The sequence below is a fragment of the Lichenostomus cassidix genome, unplaced genomic scaffold, assembly GCF_008360975.1.
Source record: "Lichenostomus cassidix isolate B80296 unplaced genomic scaffold, HeHo_3.0 HiC_scaffold_43, whole genome shotgun sequence".
Classification (NCBI taxonomy): domain Eukaryota; kingdom Metazoa; phylum Chordata; class Aves; order Passeriformes; family Meliphagidae; genus Lichenostomus; species Lichenostomus cassidix.
Window position 1 is genome coordinate 3,598,158 of NW_028147635.1, and position 12,409 is coordinate 3,610,566.

The 12,409-nt window shown below is 53.2% G+C and overlaps 1 protein-coding gene across 1 annotated transcript in view; it reads left to right on the forward strand.

Moving 5' to 3' along the window:
• The first annotated feature begins 3,619 nt into the window (after positions 1-3,619).
• LOC146421198 (uncharacterized) overlaps positions 3,620-12,409 on the forward strand; it is a 61,202-nt gene continuing 52,412 nt past the window's right edge. Inside the window, exons 1-2 of the mRNA XM_085047587.1 lie at positions 3,620-3,688; positions 3,878-4,582. Coding sequence (XP_084903713.1) covers positions 3,637-3,688; positions 3,878-4,582 — 757 coding nt within the window. The 5' untranslated portion in view covers positions 3,620-3,636. The remainder of the gene's footprint in view (positions 3,689-3,877; positions 4,583-12,409) is intronic.

Consider the following 12,409-nt stretch of genomic DNA (forward strand, 5'->3'; position numbering starts at 1 on the left):
GGAAAATGTCCAGCAAAGCAAATTTTGCTGTTTGCTCTTGGAACCCAAAAAGCAGCTGGACCTTGTCACCTGGCCCTGCACAGCTCCCTTGGGATGCACAGCAGAGCCAGGACTCTGGGAGCCTCGGGAATTGTCCCCTGGGATCCATGGCACACACTGCAATGGGTTGGAATTCCATATTTTGTAGCAAGGAAAAGATGTTCCTGCCCTTGAAGGCAAAGCTCTTGTGGGGCTGAAAGGCAAGTGGAGATAGTGCAATGACACTTCACTGCCAGCCTGTCCTGGCAAAGACTCAGCAGTGATAACTCCCTCCGGGGAAGCACCAGCACAGAATTTGGATGAAGAATCCAAAATTGGAGGGATGGGATCAGAATTGTGCAGGACAGGGTGGATGGGCTGTGTTTTGAGAGTAAATAAATCACCCAGAATTATTGATTTCTGTTCCATTCATTTTCAGTCAGTTCCAGTTCTATTTTCAGTGTTCCACCTTCTCAGCTGATTGCTCTTTGTGTCCTCCTTTCTCTTCTGCCTCTCTTGGCCTGCTCTGTTTCTCTCACAGTGTCTCTCTTTAGCCAGGGCAAATCCAAGCCAAAGACCCTGCCATGATATTTGTTCCCAGTCCATGAGCTAAAACAACCATGGATGTAGTGATGAAGGCTGGCAGTGAAGTGTCATTGTAAGATTTTATTCCACTTGGCTTTTGGCTCCTGCTTCTGAGGAGCTTTGTCTTCAAGGGCAGAAACATCTTTTCCTTGCTGCAAACTGGAATTCCAGACCCTTGCAGTGTGTGCCATTGATCCCAGAGGGCAATTCCCGAGGCTCCCAGAGTGCTGGTCCTGCCATGCCTCCCAAGGGAGCTGTGCAGGGCCAGGTGACAAGGTCCAGCAGCTGTGTTGGTTCTGCAATGTCACAATGGTGCATTGGTTCCATGAGTTTCCATCCTGTCAGAAATGGACTCCTTGCTCCCCAGTGTCACAATGGCTGCTTGGGTCCATAAGGTTCCCCAGTGTCACAATGGTGTCCTTGGCTCCCTGAGGCCCAGCAGTGTCACAATGGAATAATGGTTCCATGAGGTTCCGTAGTGCCACCATGGTCTCCTTGGATCCTCAGGGTCACAATGGACATTTAAGACCACATTTTATCACCATGTGTCCTTGATCCAATGACCTTCTGTACTGCCAAAAATGGTTCATTGGTTCCCATTATGCCCTCCTGTGTCCCAGTGGATATTTGGTTCTTTGAATTTCTTCAGTGTCACAATGGTCTCACTGCTTCCACGAGGCCCTGCAGTGTCACAGTGCTCCACAGGTTCCATGAGCTCCTGTTCTGTCACCAATGGTCTCCTGAGTTCCAACGAGGCACCACAGTGTCACAGTGGCCCCTTCATTCCACGAGGTTCCATAGTGTCACAATGGACTCCTGTGTTCCATGAGGCCCCACTGTGTCACAATGACTCCTAGGTTCCATGAGTTCACAATGGCCCATTAGCAGAGATGACCCCTCAGGCTGGGTGGGAATGAGCTGGTGCTTCCTCAAAGGGAGTTATCACAGCTGAGTCATTGCTAGGATAGGCAGCAGTAAAATTTCATTGCACTATCCTGCTCCACTTGGCTTTCAGTCCCACAAGAGCTTTGCCTTCAACAGCAGGAACATCTTTTCCTTGCTGGAAACTGGAATCCCAGCCCATTGCAGTGTCTGCCCTGGTGAAGCACCGATAGACTCCACAACTCAGAAAGTTATGAAGGAGGTATGCTTTTATTCCAGCTGGGGTGCATGGGCAGCAGCCCCTCCAAAGGCATGCACACCATCAGCAGCTCTTCACTTGGTTTATATTAGGTTACAGGTTACATATGCATAAAGTTACACAATGCTCCTATACATACTCATTACCTGTCCCAGCTTTGTATTATAATGAGTTCAAAGTTCATTTAAATATGCTCGCACAAGCGCAGCGTCACAGATTAATTGTGGGCAAGAGTCCTAAAAATAAATGAGGGATAAAGTTAGTAGTCTTCCTCAGGATGAACTCTTCACCTTGGTTCCTTGCACATGCCCCCTTGGTTCTTGGTCCAAGTCCAAACCTTAGAACTCACTTGAGCCAGTTCTGGGGTCTGAGAGCAGGATGTTCAGTCAAACTCAGTAATTTTTATCAATTATTTGGCTTTCCTTTCTATATCCTCCCTTTTACTGGGTAGGCAAAAATCATTAAGCAAGTGATATATTGTTTTCAGCAAGCAGTTCTTAGTAAATCATTATCCAAACTCAGGCCTCCTAAGTCAGTTCCAGAAGATTATTATTCAGCTTCTAGCCCCCCTAAATTAGTAACTTCTACCCCTGTAAATCCATGGATCCCAGAGGACAATTCCTGAGGCTCCCAGAGTCCTGGCTCTGCCATGCATCTCAAGAGAGCAGTGCAGGGCCAGGTGACAAGGTCCAGCAGCTCTTTGGGCTCCCAGAGCATGCAGCAAAGTTTGTTTTGCTGAACATTTTCCAGCACATTCCCAGCTTGAAGCAGAAGGAAGAAGGAAAGGGAAGCAAATCCTTGAGGGAATCAAGGAATGATTGCAGCTGGAAGGAACTCTGTCCATGGGTTATTTTGCTGAAAGCCAAGTGGAACAACATCTTGCAATTACATTTCACTGCCAGTCTGTCCTGGTTATAGGAGCAGGGCACCAGTTTAGCACTCTGTGGGTGTGACCAAACTAGGCATTCTACTCCCATTAGGATATTTCTGATGAGCTGCTGATGAGAGGTCATTTGCAGGAGCTGCCCAGTGCACCCCTGATCCCTCAGGCTATGAGCTGGGTGTTAAATGAGATAAGGAAGAAGAGGCAAACCCTGTGAGGCAAGGCAGTGTTTCTGTTTCTTCACACCAATGACTCAGCTGAGATGACTCCCTCCAGGGAAGCACCAGCACAGTCCCACCTACCCTGAGGGGTCATCTCTGCTAATGGGCCATCGTGGACTCAATGGCACCAGCACAATGGGCAGCTGAAATGACTGAGACCATCAAAGACTCCCCAGATATCCCATGACTCACAGGATGACATCTTTCCATTGTCAAACTCCCTGCCTGGGGGAGGTACTGAGCATTGCCACCTGAACCTGAGCATATATAATGTGGCTTTGGGGATGTGGGACACAGCTCAACAGACCCAGAGAAGGAGGAGCAGAACTTCCACAGGACTGCAGCCACTGCTTTAGACAAGACTGAAACTACCACTTCAGAAGGACTGTGACCAACACTCAGACCAACAGGTTTGGTTTCCTTTTGCTTTCTCTTGGCATACAATGGGTGCACATGGCGCTCAGCACAGGAACTAAGGAACACCATGCTGCTCTTCTCCGAGGGTGCCTGGTTATACTCTGCCTTTGTGAGTTAAAGCTGTGTCATTGTATTTCTTGTAATCTCTTTGGTGGATTGTGACTCCCATCTTAATCTCTCTTGGGGCAGTTTGGGGGAATCCATTTCTCTTGCCAGTTTAAAACAGCACAGCGTTTCAGAGGTTTTTATAGTGACTATACAGCCAGTGATTTCTAGAGATGGACTGGGGCAGGAATAACCTTCAAACCCAAATGAACTCACACCTTGTTTTTCCCCCTAAACCAGGATTTCCCATTCCCAAACTTGGCTGGATGGAGAAGGAAGCTGTGAGGAAGAGGAAGATGCCCTGGGACAGCCAGTCAGGTGAGGAGGAAGTCACTTCCCCTTTCCTGCTCTCTTCTCCTCCATCACCCAGCCCAGCATTGCCCCTGGCTGCAGGACAACCCTGCTGCTGACGCCGTCTTGCCGAGAATCGATTGGGGGGGATCTCCTTCCCCTTCCCTCTGGCACGGAGGCAAATCCCAAATCCTCTCCTTGTCCTTCCTCCCCCAGGCAACGAGCTGATGACAGAGAGTAAGGAGGACAAATCCTCCCTGAAGAACCGCATGGAAGAGGCCATTTTGAGCAACTCCATGGTGCAGGAATCCAATGGGGAGGAAAAGCCCTGGAGATCCCACACGAGGAGAGGCTCCAAACCAAGCCCAGGGTGCTGTGAGGAGAAAAGACCCACCCTGTGCCAGGAAATTGGCCAGCAATCGAGCCAGAGCTATGAGCAGGTGGCCCATGAGCAGCTTCCCACTGGGGAGAAGCCCTACAAGTGCTTGGAATGTGGGAAGAGCTTCAGGACAAGCTCTCTCCTCATCCGCCACCAGATAATCCACACTGGGGAACGGCCATATGAGTGTGGGGAATGTGGGATGAGTTTCACCAGGAGATGCCACCTGATCCGCCACCAGATGATCCACACTGGGGAACGGCCCTACGAGTGTGGGGAATGTGAGATGAGTTTCACCAGGAGATCCCATCTGATTATCCACCGGAGGATCCACACTGGGGAACGGCCATATGAGTGTGGACAATGTGGCAAGAGCTTCAACCAGAGCTCCAACGTGATCCGCCACCAGAGGATCCACACTGGGGAGAGACCCTATGAGTGTCCCAAGTGTGGGAAGAGGTTTCAGAGCAGCTCCAATCTCCTCCTCCATGAGCGGATTCACACTGAGGAGAGGCCCTTCCGCTGTCCTGACTGTGGGAAAGGCTTCAAGCACAACTCCCACCTCATCACCCACCGGCGCATCCACACAGGGGAGAGACCATATGAGCGTCCCGAGTGTGGGAGGAGCTTCACCCAGAGCTCTAGCTTGACCAAACACCAACGGAGCCACCAGTAAGAGAAGCCCTGCACAAACCCCAACTGCAGGAAGAGCTTTGTCTTCTGCTCCAGCCTTATTACCTATAGCCTCATGGTTTTACTGCTATTTGGGAGGGGTGTTTGGTGTTCGGGAGCTATTCTGCATGATTTGTTGCTTCTGGGGTATTTGGTACAGTTTCTTCCACCATTTTGTTTTTGAAAAGCCAAGAGGGTGCATCCAGTACCTCAAAACCTCTCGATTCCTCTGAAAAGTACTCAATCTTACCCCAAAATGGCTCAATCCCTGCCCAAAATGACTCAATTCCACAGCCCCTCAGGGTGGGATGACATTGGAAGGGGATTGGGCAAAGTGGGATGCAGTTCCAGAGGGGTGAGATGGGCATTGGGTGGGGCAGGATGGGTGGGATGGGAATTGGAGTGGTGGAATGGTGGAAATGGGGCTTGGGAAGGGGGTCTTGATGTCCATGAGGGGTGAGATGGGTTGGGGTGGGGACTGGGAGTGTGGGGCAGGGTCTGGAATGAGACAGCCAAAGGCTGGGGATGATGAAGGGAGGGGAACTTGTTCCTGAGTGGGTTTTGGGGTATTATATAACATGATTATTTCTCATGAGCCTTGAGGCAATAAAGAAAAAGGAGGTTCATCCTTTTGGTGTGGTGCAGTGTGTTGGCTTTTGGGACTTCATTTCGTGTTATTGTTACTATTATTTGTTTGTATTCTTTGTTAGTGTTATACTTCTAAATCCCACCCATTGTTAATAGTGGCTGGATGGCAGCTCACTGGGAAGATTCCCTTCCTTCTCACAGTGGGATTGAGCTGTATGGTCACTTCCAAGTTGCCAGTGGCTTCGAATGCAAAGTCCTGTTTATGGTGGTTTTGGTGTGGTTTGGAGTTGGGGAAGGGTCTCATCCCCTCCCAGAGGTGCTCTGAGCCTGCTCTGCACCACATCTGCACTTGTGGCACCTCCCAGCTGCCCTGCCCTGGGGACATGGCAGGACTCCCTCCTGCCAGGGCTGAGGCTTTGCATGGCCTCTCATGACCCCTCATGTCCAAAGCTCTGTGCTGGCACTGTCCTGAGCGCCAACATCACTGCAGCCCCACGGCCTTTGCTGTCCCCCCGTGTCCATTCCCTGTCCCCGAGTCCCACCCGGCTCTGGCAGCAGCAGGAGCCGCAGCGCAGTGGGCGCCAGCCTGGCCCAGCCGGGGCTCCCAGCAGCAGCAGCAGCATTGCCAGCCCTTCCCAGCTGCTCCTGCCTTGGCTTCCCCGGGGGTTTTCCCAGGGGAATTCTGGAGTACAGCAACAATCACCCACAAACTGGTCACTGGGCTCAGGCCTTGGCCTTTCTGCTTCCTCCAACCAACCCAGGCTTCTCTCAGCATTCCAGTTCCCTGCTCAGAGCCTTTGGCTCCCTGCAATCCTGGCCCCAAGGATCTGTTCTCACGAGTCCCTGGGGAGCCTTTGGCAGTCTTTGCCCTCAGTGGGGCCCATTGATGCTCCAAGGGACTTGGAGTTTTGCTTCTGACTCCTTGACTACCTTCTTCAACCATCTCTCAGTCCCTGAGGGTCACAGATTCAGCCCCAAATCCACTGTGGGGCTCATTAAAATACAGAAAGCCCTCAGGAGTTCTTTGTCTTCCTTCCATCGTCTTCAAGTGTTCAGGGTTTGTACAGCTCATTGGAGTCAGTTTGGTGTTCTTTTTAGGTAGGGAATTTGCAAAGTGCAATTGACTTTTTTATTTATCCAAGGGTTTTTGTTGGGTGATTTTTTTCAGTTCAGAGAAGAGGTGTTAGAAACCACATGGTCTTAATGTTGAATGTCTCCTAAGAAAGGGTGGACACATAGAAGAATGAGCCCCTTGAGGGCTGACCCTGTTGGGACAACCTGCTCCTCACCCCCAACCTCACCATGGCTGACATTGCCCACCTGGCACTGACATCCCTGTTCCCTGCATCACAAACTTGTCCCCTGAGCTCTGCAGATTCCACCCAAGATTCCCTAAAACCCCTCCCACCCCCCATGGCACTGACCAGGAGAGGCTGGTGGACAGGAACATCCACAGCTGGGAGCAGCTCAGGCACTTCAGCAGTGATTTGGGCACTTTGGGGGGCACATCCCACATGGGGAGACCCAGGCCAGGGACTGGGACAGAAAACCGGAATTTCTGAACAACAGATGGGCTCAGGTGCACACATTCTGCCAGCACAACTATGAGACTGTTGTCCTGTCCCCCAGCCTGGGCAGCCCCAGAACATCCAAATCCTCATGAATATTCCCCTCAACCCCACATTCACCCCCAAATGCACAGTAAAATGGTGCAGCTTTAGATCTCTTTGTTTAATTTCTTTATTTTACCTCAGCTTTGGTTGTTGTGACAAGGTGAAGAAGGAAATTATTTAGATTGGAAAAGACCTCCAAGATCATCCATCATTTCTTGATGCCACCAGAAGAAACAATTACACAGCAGGTAACAATTTTTAGGGTGCAACATTAATAAATCAGCTCTTCCCAATGAATTTCAGATGTCAGTCTGAGTCCTGATGGATGTTCCTGCCCCTGTGTTTGTCCAGGTGGCCACAGGGAATCAGGAGGACATAGAAGCCACCAGCCAGGTGCCTTCCCAACCCGAGTATGTTAGTTTTGCTTAGCCCAGAATATTCTTATTAAAGATAAGAATATCTTTAGCATCTAGGGGAAACTTAAACCCTTCAAAAGCTGTTGTGGTAGGCCTGAAGAAGTGGCTGAAGGGTTGGGAGAAAACTCACCCCTGTGCTCATGAGTTGGTTTTGCTCAGCCCAGTTTTTGCTAGTGGGTGGGGAGGGGCACAAAAATGGCTCCTGTGTGTCCGGTGTGAATGTTCTAGAAGTTTTCACCATGTCCAGCAGAGCCAATCTCTGATGGCTCTGAAGATGATGGACATGCTCCTAGCCAAGTCTGGGACAATTAGAGATGTTGGTTACACCTCTGTGATATCATATTTAAGAAGAAATCAAAACCATGTCCACAAGCACTTCTTTTTAGACAGAGGATGAGGAGGAGGTGAGAATATGTGAGGGAAAACATCATGGAGACACCAAGGTCAGTGGAGAAGGTGGGGGAGGAGGTGCTCCAGGCACCGGAGCTGGAAATCCTCTGCTGGCCGTGGTGAGGACCATGGGGAAGCAGGTTGTCCCCCTGCAGCCCATGGGGTCCACGAGGGGTGCAGAGATCCACCCACAGCCCGTGGGGAGGTGCTCACGCTAGAGGAGCAGGTGGATGCCTGGAGGAAGCTGTGATCCAGTGGGAGTCCCAGTGCAGGGAAAGGCCTTGTTCCTTGGGATGGAAACAGCCTGGCCTGGGCTCAGAGCTCTGAACCCTGTGGACAAGAACTCATGGGGCAGCAGATTCCAGTGGCTACTGCTCAAGAGATTGGACCCACGGCAAAGAAGTTCACAGAGGACTGTCTCCAGTGGGAGGGGGGTGAGCAGAGAAACAGTGTCTTAAGAGCTTATCTTTAGTTCCCATTTGCCTACTCTGACTCTGTTTAGGGTTAGGTTACCAATATGTCACGTTGCAACTTTAAGTTCTCAGCCTGTTTCACCCTTCAGTGCATCCTGCCTGGTTCATTATCTCGACTCATGAGCCCTATGTGTGTGTGTGTGTGTGTTAGGGGTTTTTTTTCCCTCTCCTCTGCACAGCTGCAGCAGGGGAGAGAAGAGAAAGCAAATTTTGTAGGTGCCTGGCATTTGGCCAGGGTCAAACCACAACACTGGGTCACTGGCAGTGTGGGTCACCAGGGCTCTTCCCAATTTGGGTCCTCTGATGGGGGATGAATACGGAGCAGTGCATGAAGGTCTTCCCCCACTCGGGGCACTTGCAGGGCTTCCCTTACCGGTGCCTCCATCGGTGTTGGGTCAAGTTAGAGCTCTGGGTGAAGCCTTTGCCACACTCGCAACACTCATAGGGTCTCTCCCCAGTGTGGATCCTCTTGTGACAGATCAGGTTGGAGCTCTGGCAGAAGCTCTTCCCACTTTCCCCACATTCACAGGGCTTCTCCCCAGTGTGGATCCGATGGTGGTCCATAAGGTGGGAGAACTTTCTGAAGCTCTTCCCACATTCCCCACACTCATAGGACTTCTTGGTCTCATGAAGCTTCTCAGGAATCTCCAGCTCTGCACTCCGGCTAAAGCTCTTGCAACTTCCTGGCACAGGGTGGGTCTTTGCTCTTCAGAGCACCCAGGGCTGGGTTTGCAACCTTTCCTTGTGCAGCATCTCTGCGGCTTTTCCTCCCAGTTGGATTCCTGGGTCATGGAGCTGCTCAAAATGGCCTCTTCCATGAGGTTCTGCTGTAAGGACTTGTCCTCCCTGGTCTTTCTCCTCAGCTTGTTGTCTGGGGGAGGAAGGACAAGGAGAGGATTTGGGATTTGCCTCCATGCCAGAGGGAAGGGGAAGAAGATCCCCCCAGTCCATCCCTACCAGGACAGAGTCAGCAGCAGGGTTGTCCTGCAGCCAGGGGCAATGCTGGGCTGGGAGATGGAGGAGAAGAGAGCAGGAAACGGGCAGTGACTTCCTCCTCACCTGCCTGGCTGTCCTGGGGCATCTTCCTCTTCCTCAAAGCATCCTCCTCCATCTGGCCAAGTTTTGGGAATTGGAAATCCTCGTTTGGGTAAAAGAAAGGTGTGAGTGCCTTGGGTTGGGGGTTCCTCCTGCCCAAGTCTATCTCTAGAAGTCACTGGGTGTTTTGTGTCTATAAAGTCCTCCTAAAATAAGAATGAGTTCAGAAAAAGCCTCCCGGGAGTTCCCCCTTTCCAGTCTCCTGTCTTTGGGGTTCTGGGGTTGCCCATTCTCGAAGCTGCTGGGGCTCCCATGGATCCTGGGGATCCCCCTTCTCCTGGGTCCTGATTAGGGATGCTGTGGGGTTTCGGTGCTCCCAGGGGTCCCTTCTTCCCTGACTGTGCTTTGGCTCCAAGGGCTCCCAGGGTCCCCCTCTTCAGGCTCCCCGCACTCCAGGCACTCAGGGTTTCCCCCTCTCCCCATCACCCCTTTCAGTGTCACAGTGTCCCAGCCCTGCCTCATCTCCAGCCTCCCCCACCCCTCCAGGCTGCCAGGGGTCCCCCAGCTCTGGTATTGGCCCTCTCTGCTCTCTCCACTTGGGGAGTACAACATTCCACCCTCCCAGCTCTCTCAGGGATCCCCAAAACTGATGTCCTGTCCTGCTGATAGCAGGCAATTCCCAAATGGACCCCCCAGTATTCCACCAAAGGTGCATTTATGGCTCAGCTTTGGAGTTCTGCAAGATCCAAACATACCCTCTGGCCCAAAAAATCCCCACCAGGGACATACAAAGATATCTGGTGCTAACTTCCAGAATCTGCAAGCTCCAAACACCCCTCAAAAACTAACACCCTCCCAGAGAGCCCCTGACAGCTTTGGGGTGAGCTCCCCCTCCCTGGTGACCTTTGGAATGCAGGGGGAGCAATGATCCCAGAGCCAGGGGTGCTGCAGACACAGTGGGTGGTGAAATCTCATGGTTCTCCTGCTCCTCCTTTTCCTGCTCCTCCTCCTCCTCTCTCCCTCCTCTTCCTCCCGCTCCTCCTCTGCTCCCACCCCAGAACCCCATTCCCCACCCTCCTCTGCCCCACGGCTGCTGCAGCACTGGCTGCTGGGTGGGGGGAACCCCCCAATCAGCCCCAGGGATGGACAGGGGGCTTGGGGACCCCCAGTGCAGATCCACCTCCCCCAGAGCCCCAGGGAATTGCTCCAGGGATCCAGTGCTGGGGGACAGGGCTGGACCCCCATGGAACTGCCCTGCTTCCGTGCCAACCCCACCTTTCCCTTCCCTCTCCTCCCCTTTCCCATCCTTCTCCCAATCCACAGACCCCTCCCGACTCCATTTGGGTGTCCCATCCCCCTCCCGCTCTCTTTGGGGGTCCCAGCCCCCTCTTTTCCTTTGCTCTTCTGCCCTTGCATCATCATTCCCTCAATCCCAACCTCCCTCCCCTGTGATTGGTTTTGGGGGTTCCAGGCTCTTCCTGCCCACTCTGGGGGTCCCAATACCCATTTCGCTCCATTTGGGCTCTCAGCCCCCCTTCTCACCGCGCCCCCCACCTCCCCCCTCCACAAATTCCGCTCCCGGGGGCGCTGGGGGCGAGGGGGGGCGCAGGTGGGGTCCAGAGGTGACGGAGCCACGTGTCCCCAACTGCCAGTGCCACCCTCGAAGGATCAGGGGTACCCCAAAACTCCCTCACAGCTGCCGGATACCCCACAGGCCCTTAAGGACTGGGGTCCTCCTGGCTTCATCACCCCCAACCTTCGGCTGCCTCATCCCAGGCCCCATCCCACCCGTCCCCCTCCCCCAGACTTCATCCCACACTCCAATCCACATCCCACGATTCCCAGGCCCCATCCCATCCCATCCCATCCCTCCCAGCAGACGCCACTGGGATCCCCTAAAAATCCCACGTGCTGGGGACTCCCCCATATCCCCCCAAGGGGCATTTGCAACTGTCCTTTAGACTCCTGCAAGATTCAAAAATCTGCCCTCCCCCCCCCAAGAAAAACCCTACCGGGCAGCCAACAAAAATATTTGGGGTAAGGTGCTGCAGTCCTACAAGGTCCAAAAATCCCTCCCTCCCAAAAAGAACCCCAGGCATTGCCCAAGATATTTGGGCCGAGCTCCCCCTGCCCGCTCACCTGTGGGATGTCCCGGGGGGGCGATGCTCCCGGGCCGAGGGTTGCAGACACAAAGAACAATAACTCCTGCTCTGTACCTTTGGGTGCTCAGTGTGTCTGCTGGGAGCCTCCTCAAGGGCCTTCAGCCACTGCTCAGCCCATGGACAGCAGCAGCAGCACCTTTGCAGGGCCCAGCAGGGCTCTTGCCAGCTGCCCTTGCCCACCTGCACACAGAGCCTCCCCCAGGCAGGGCCCTGCAGACAGGCAGGTTTCTGTAGGGCCGGGCGAGTGCACAGAGGGTGGGATGGGCTCTGTGAGTGCTGACAGGGACAAGGCTCCTCTCAGGAGGAACATGTGCAGCACAGGGAGATGATGAGGGAAGGAGAGGGAGCTGAACAGAGCAGTGCTGTGGGCAGGAGGGCACTGTTGGTGTGTGGGAGGTGCCGTGCACAGCTGGGGACAGGGAACACTGTCCTGAGTGCCAGGCTGTCCCTGCCCTGCCCTCTCAGGCACAGCACCACATCATCTTCTCTTGTTTCTGCATTCCTCTGATACTGTCACTGTTATCTGGTGCTCTCAGGGAGGCTCTGGGCTTTGCAGCAGCTGAGGCAGGCACTGCCCTTGGGATTCCTCCCAGGCAGCTGTGTCCATGGGAATGGGGTGTCCAAGCTTCCCTGTGACCTGTGGGGCTGTGGGCAAAGCAGTCCATGGGAAAGGGGAAGGAGCTGAGCCTCCCTCCCTGAGATGCCATCATGAGCACACCTGGGCATCTCCTTGCTGTGTCCTTCCAAGCTCTGAGCTTCCCTCCTGGGTAAAAATCTGTGCCAGAGCCTCTCAGAATTCCCTGAATGCCCCATGTGGAAGTGCAGAGATGCCACAAGTGAGGAAATGCTGTTGGGTTTGCCAAGGGAACAGTGAGTGTCCTTGGCAGAAGGAGGGGCTGTGACCTTGCTGAGAGACCTTTGGAGGGGGTGAGATATCCAGTGATCCCTCTGCTCTCAGCAGGGTCTGGTTTCTTCCCAGGGTGACAGGGGAGTGTGATTGTGCTCTGATTGCAGCCAAAG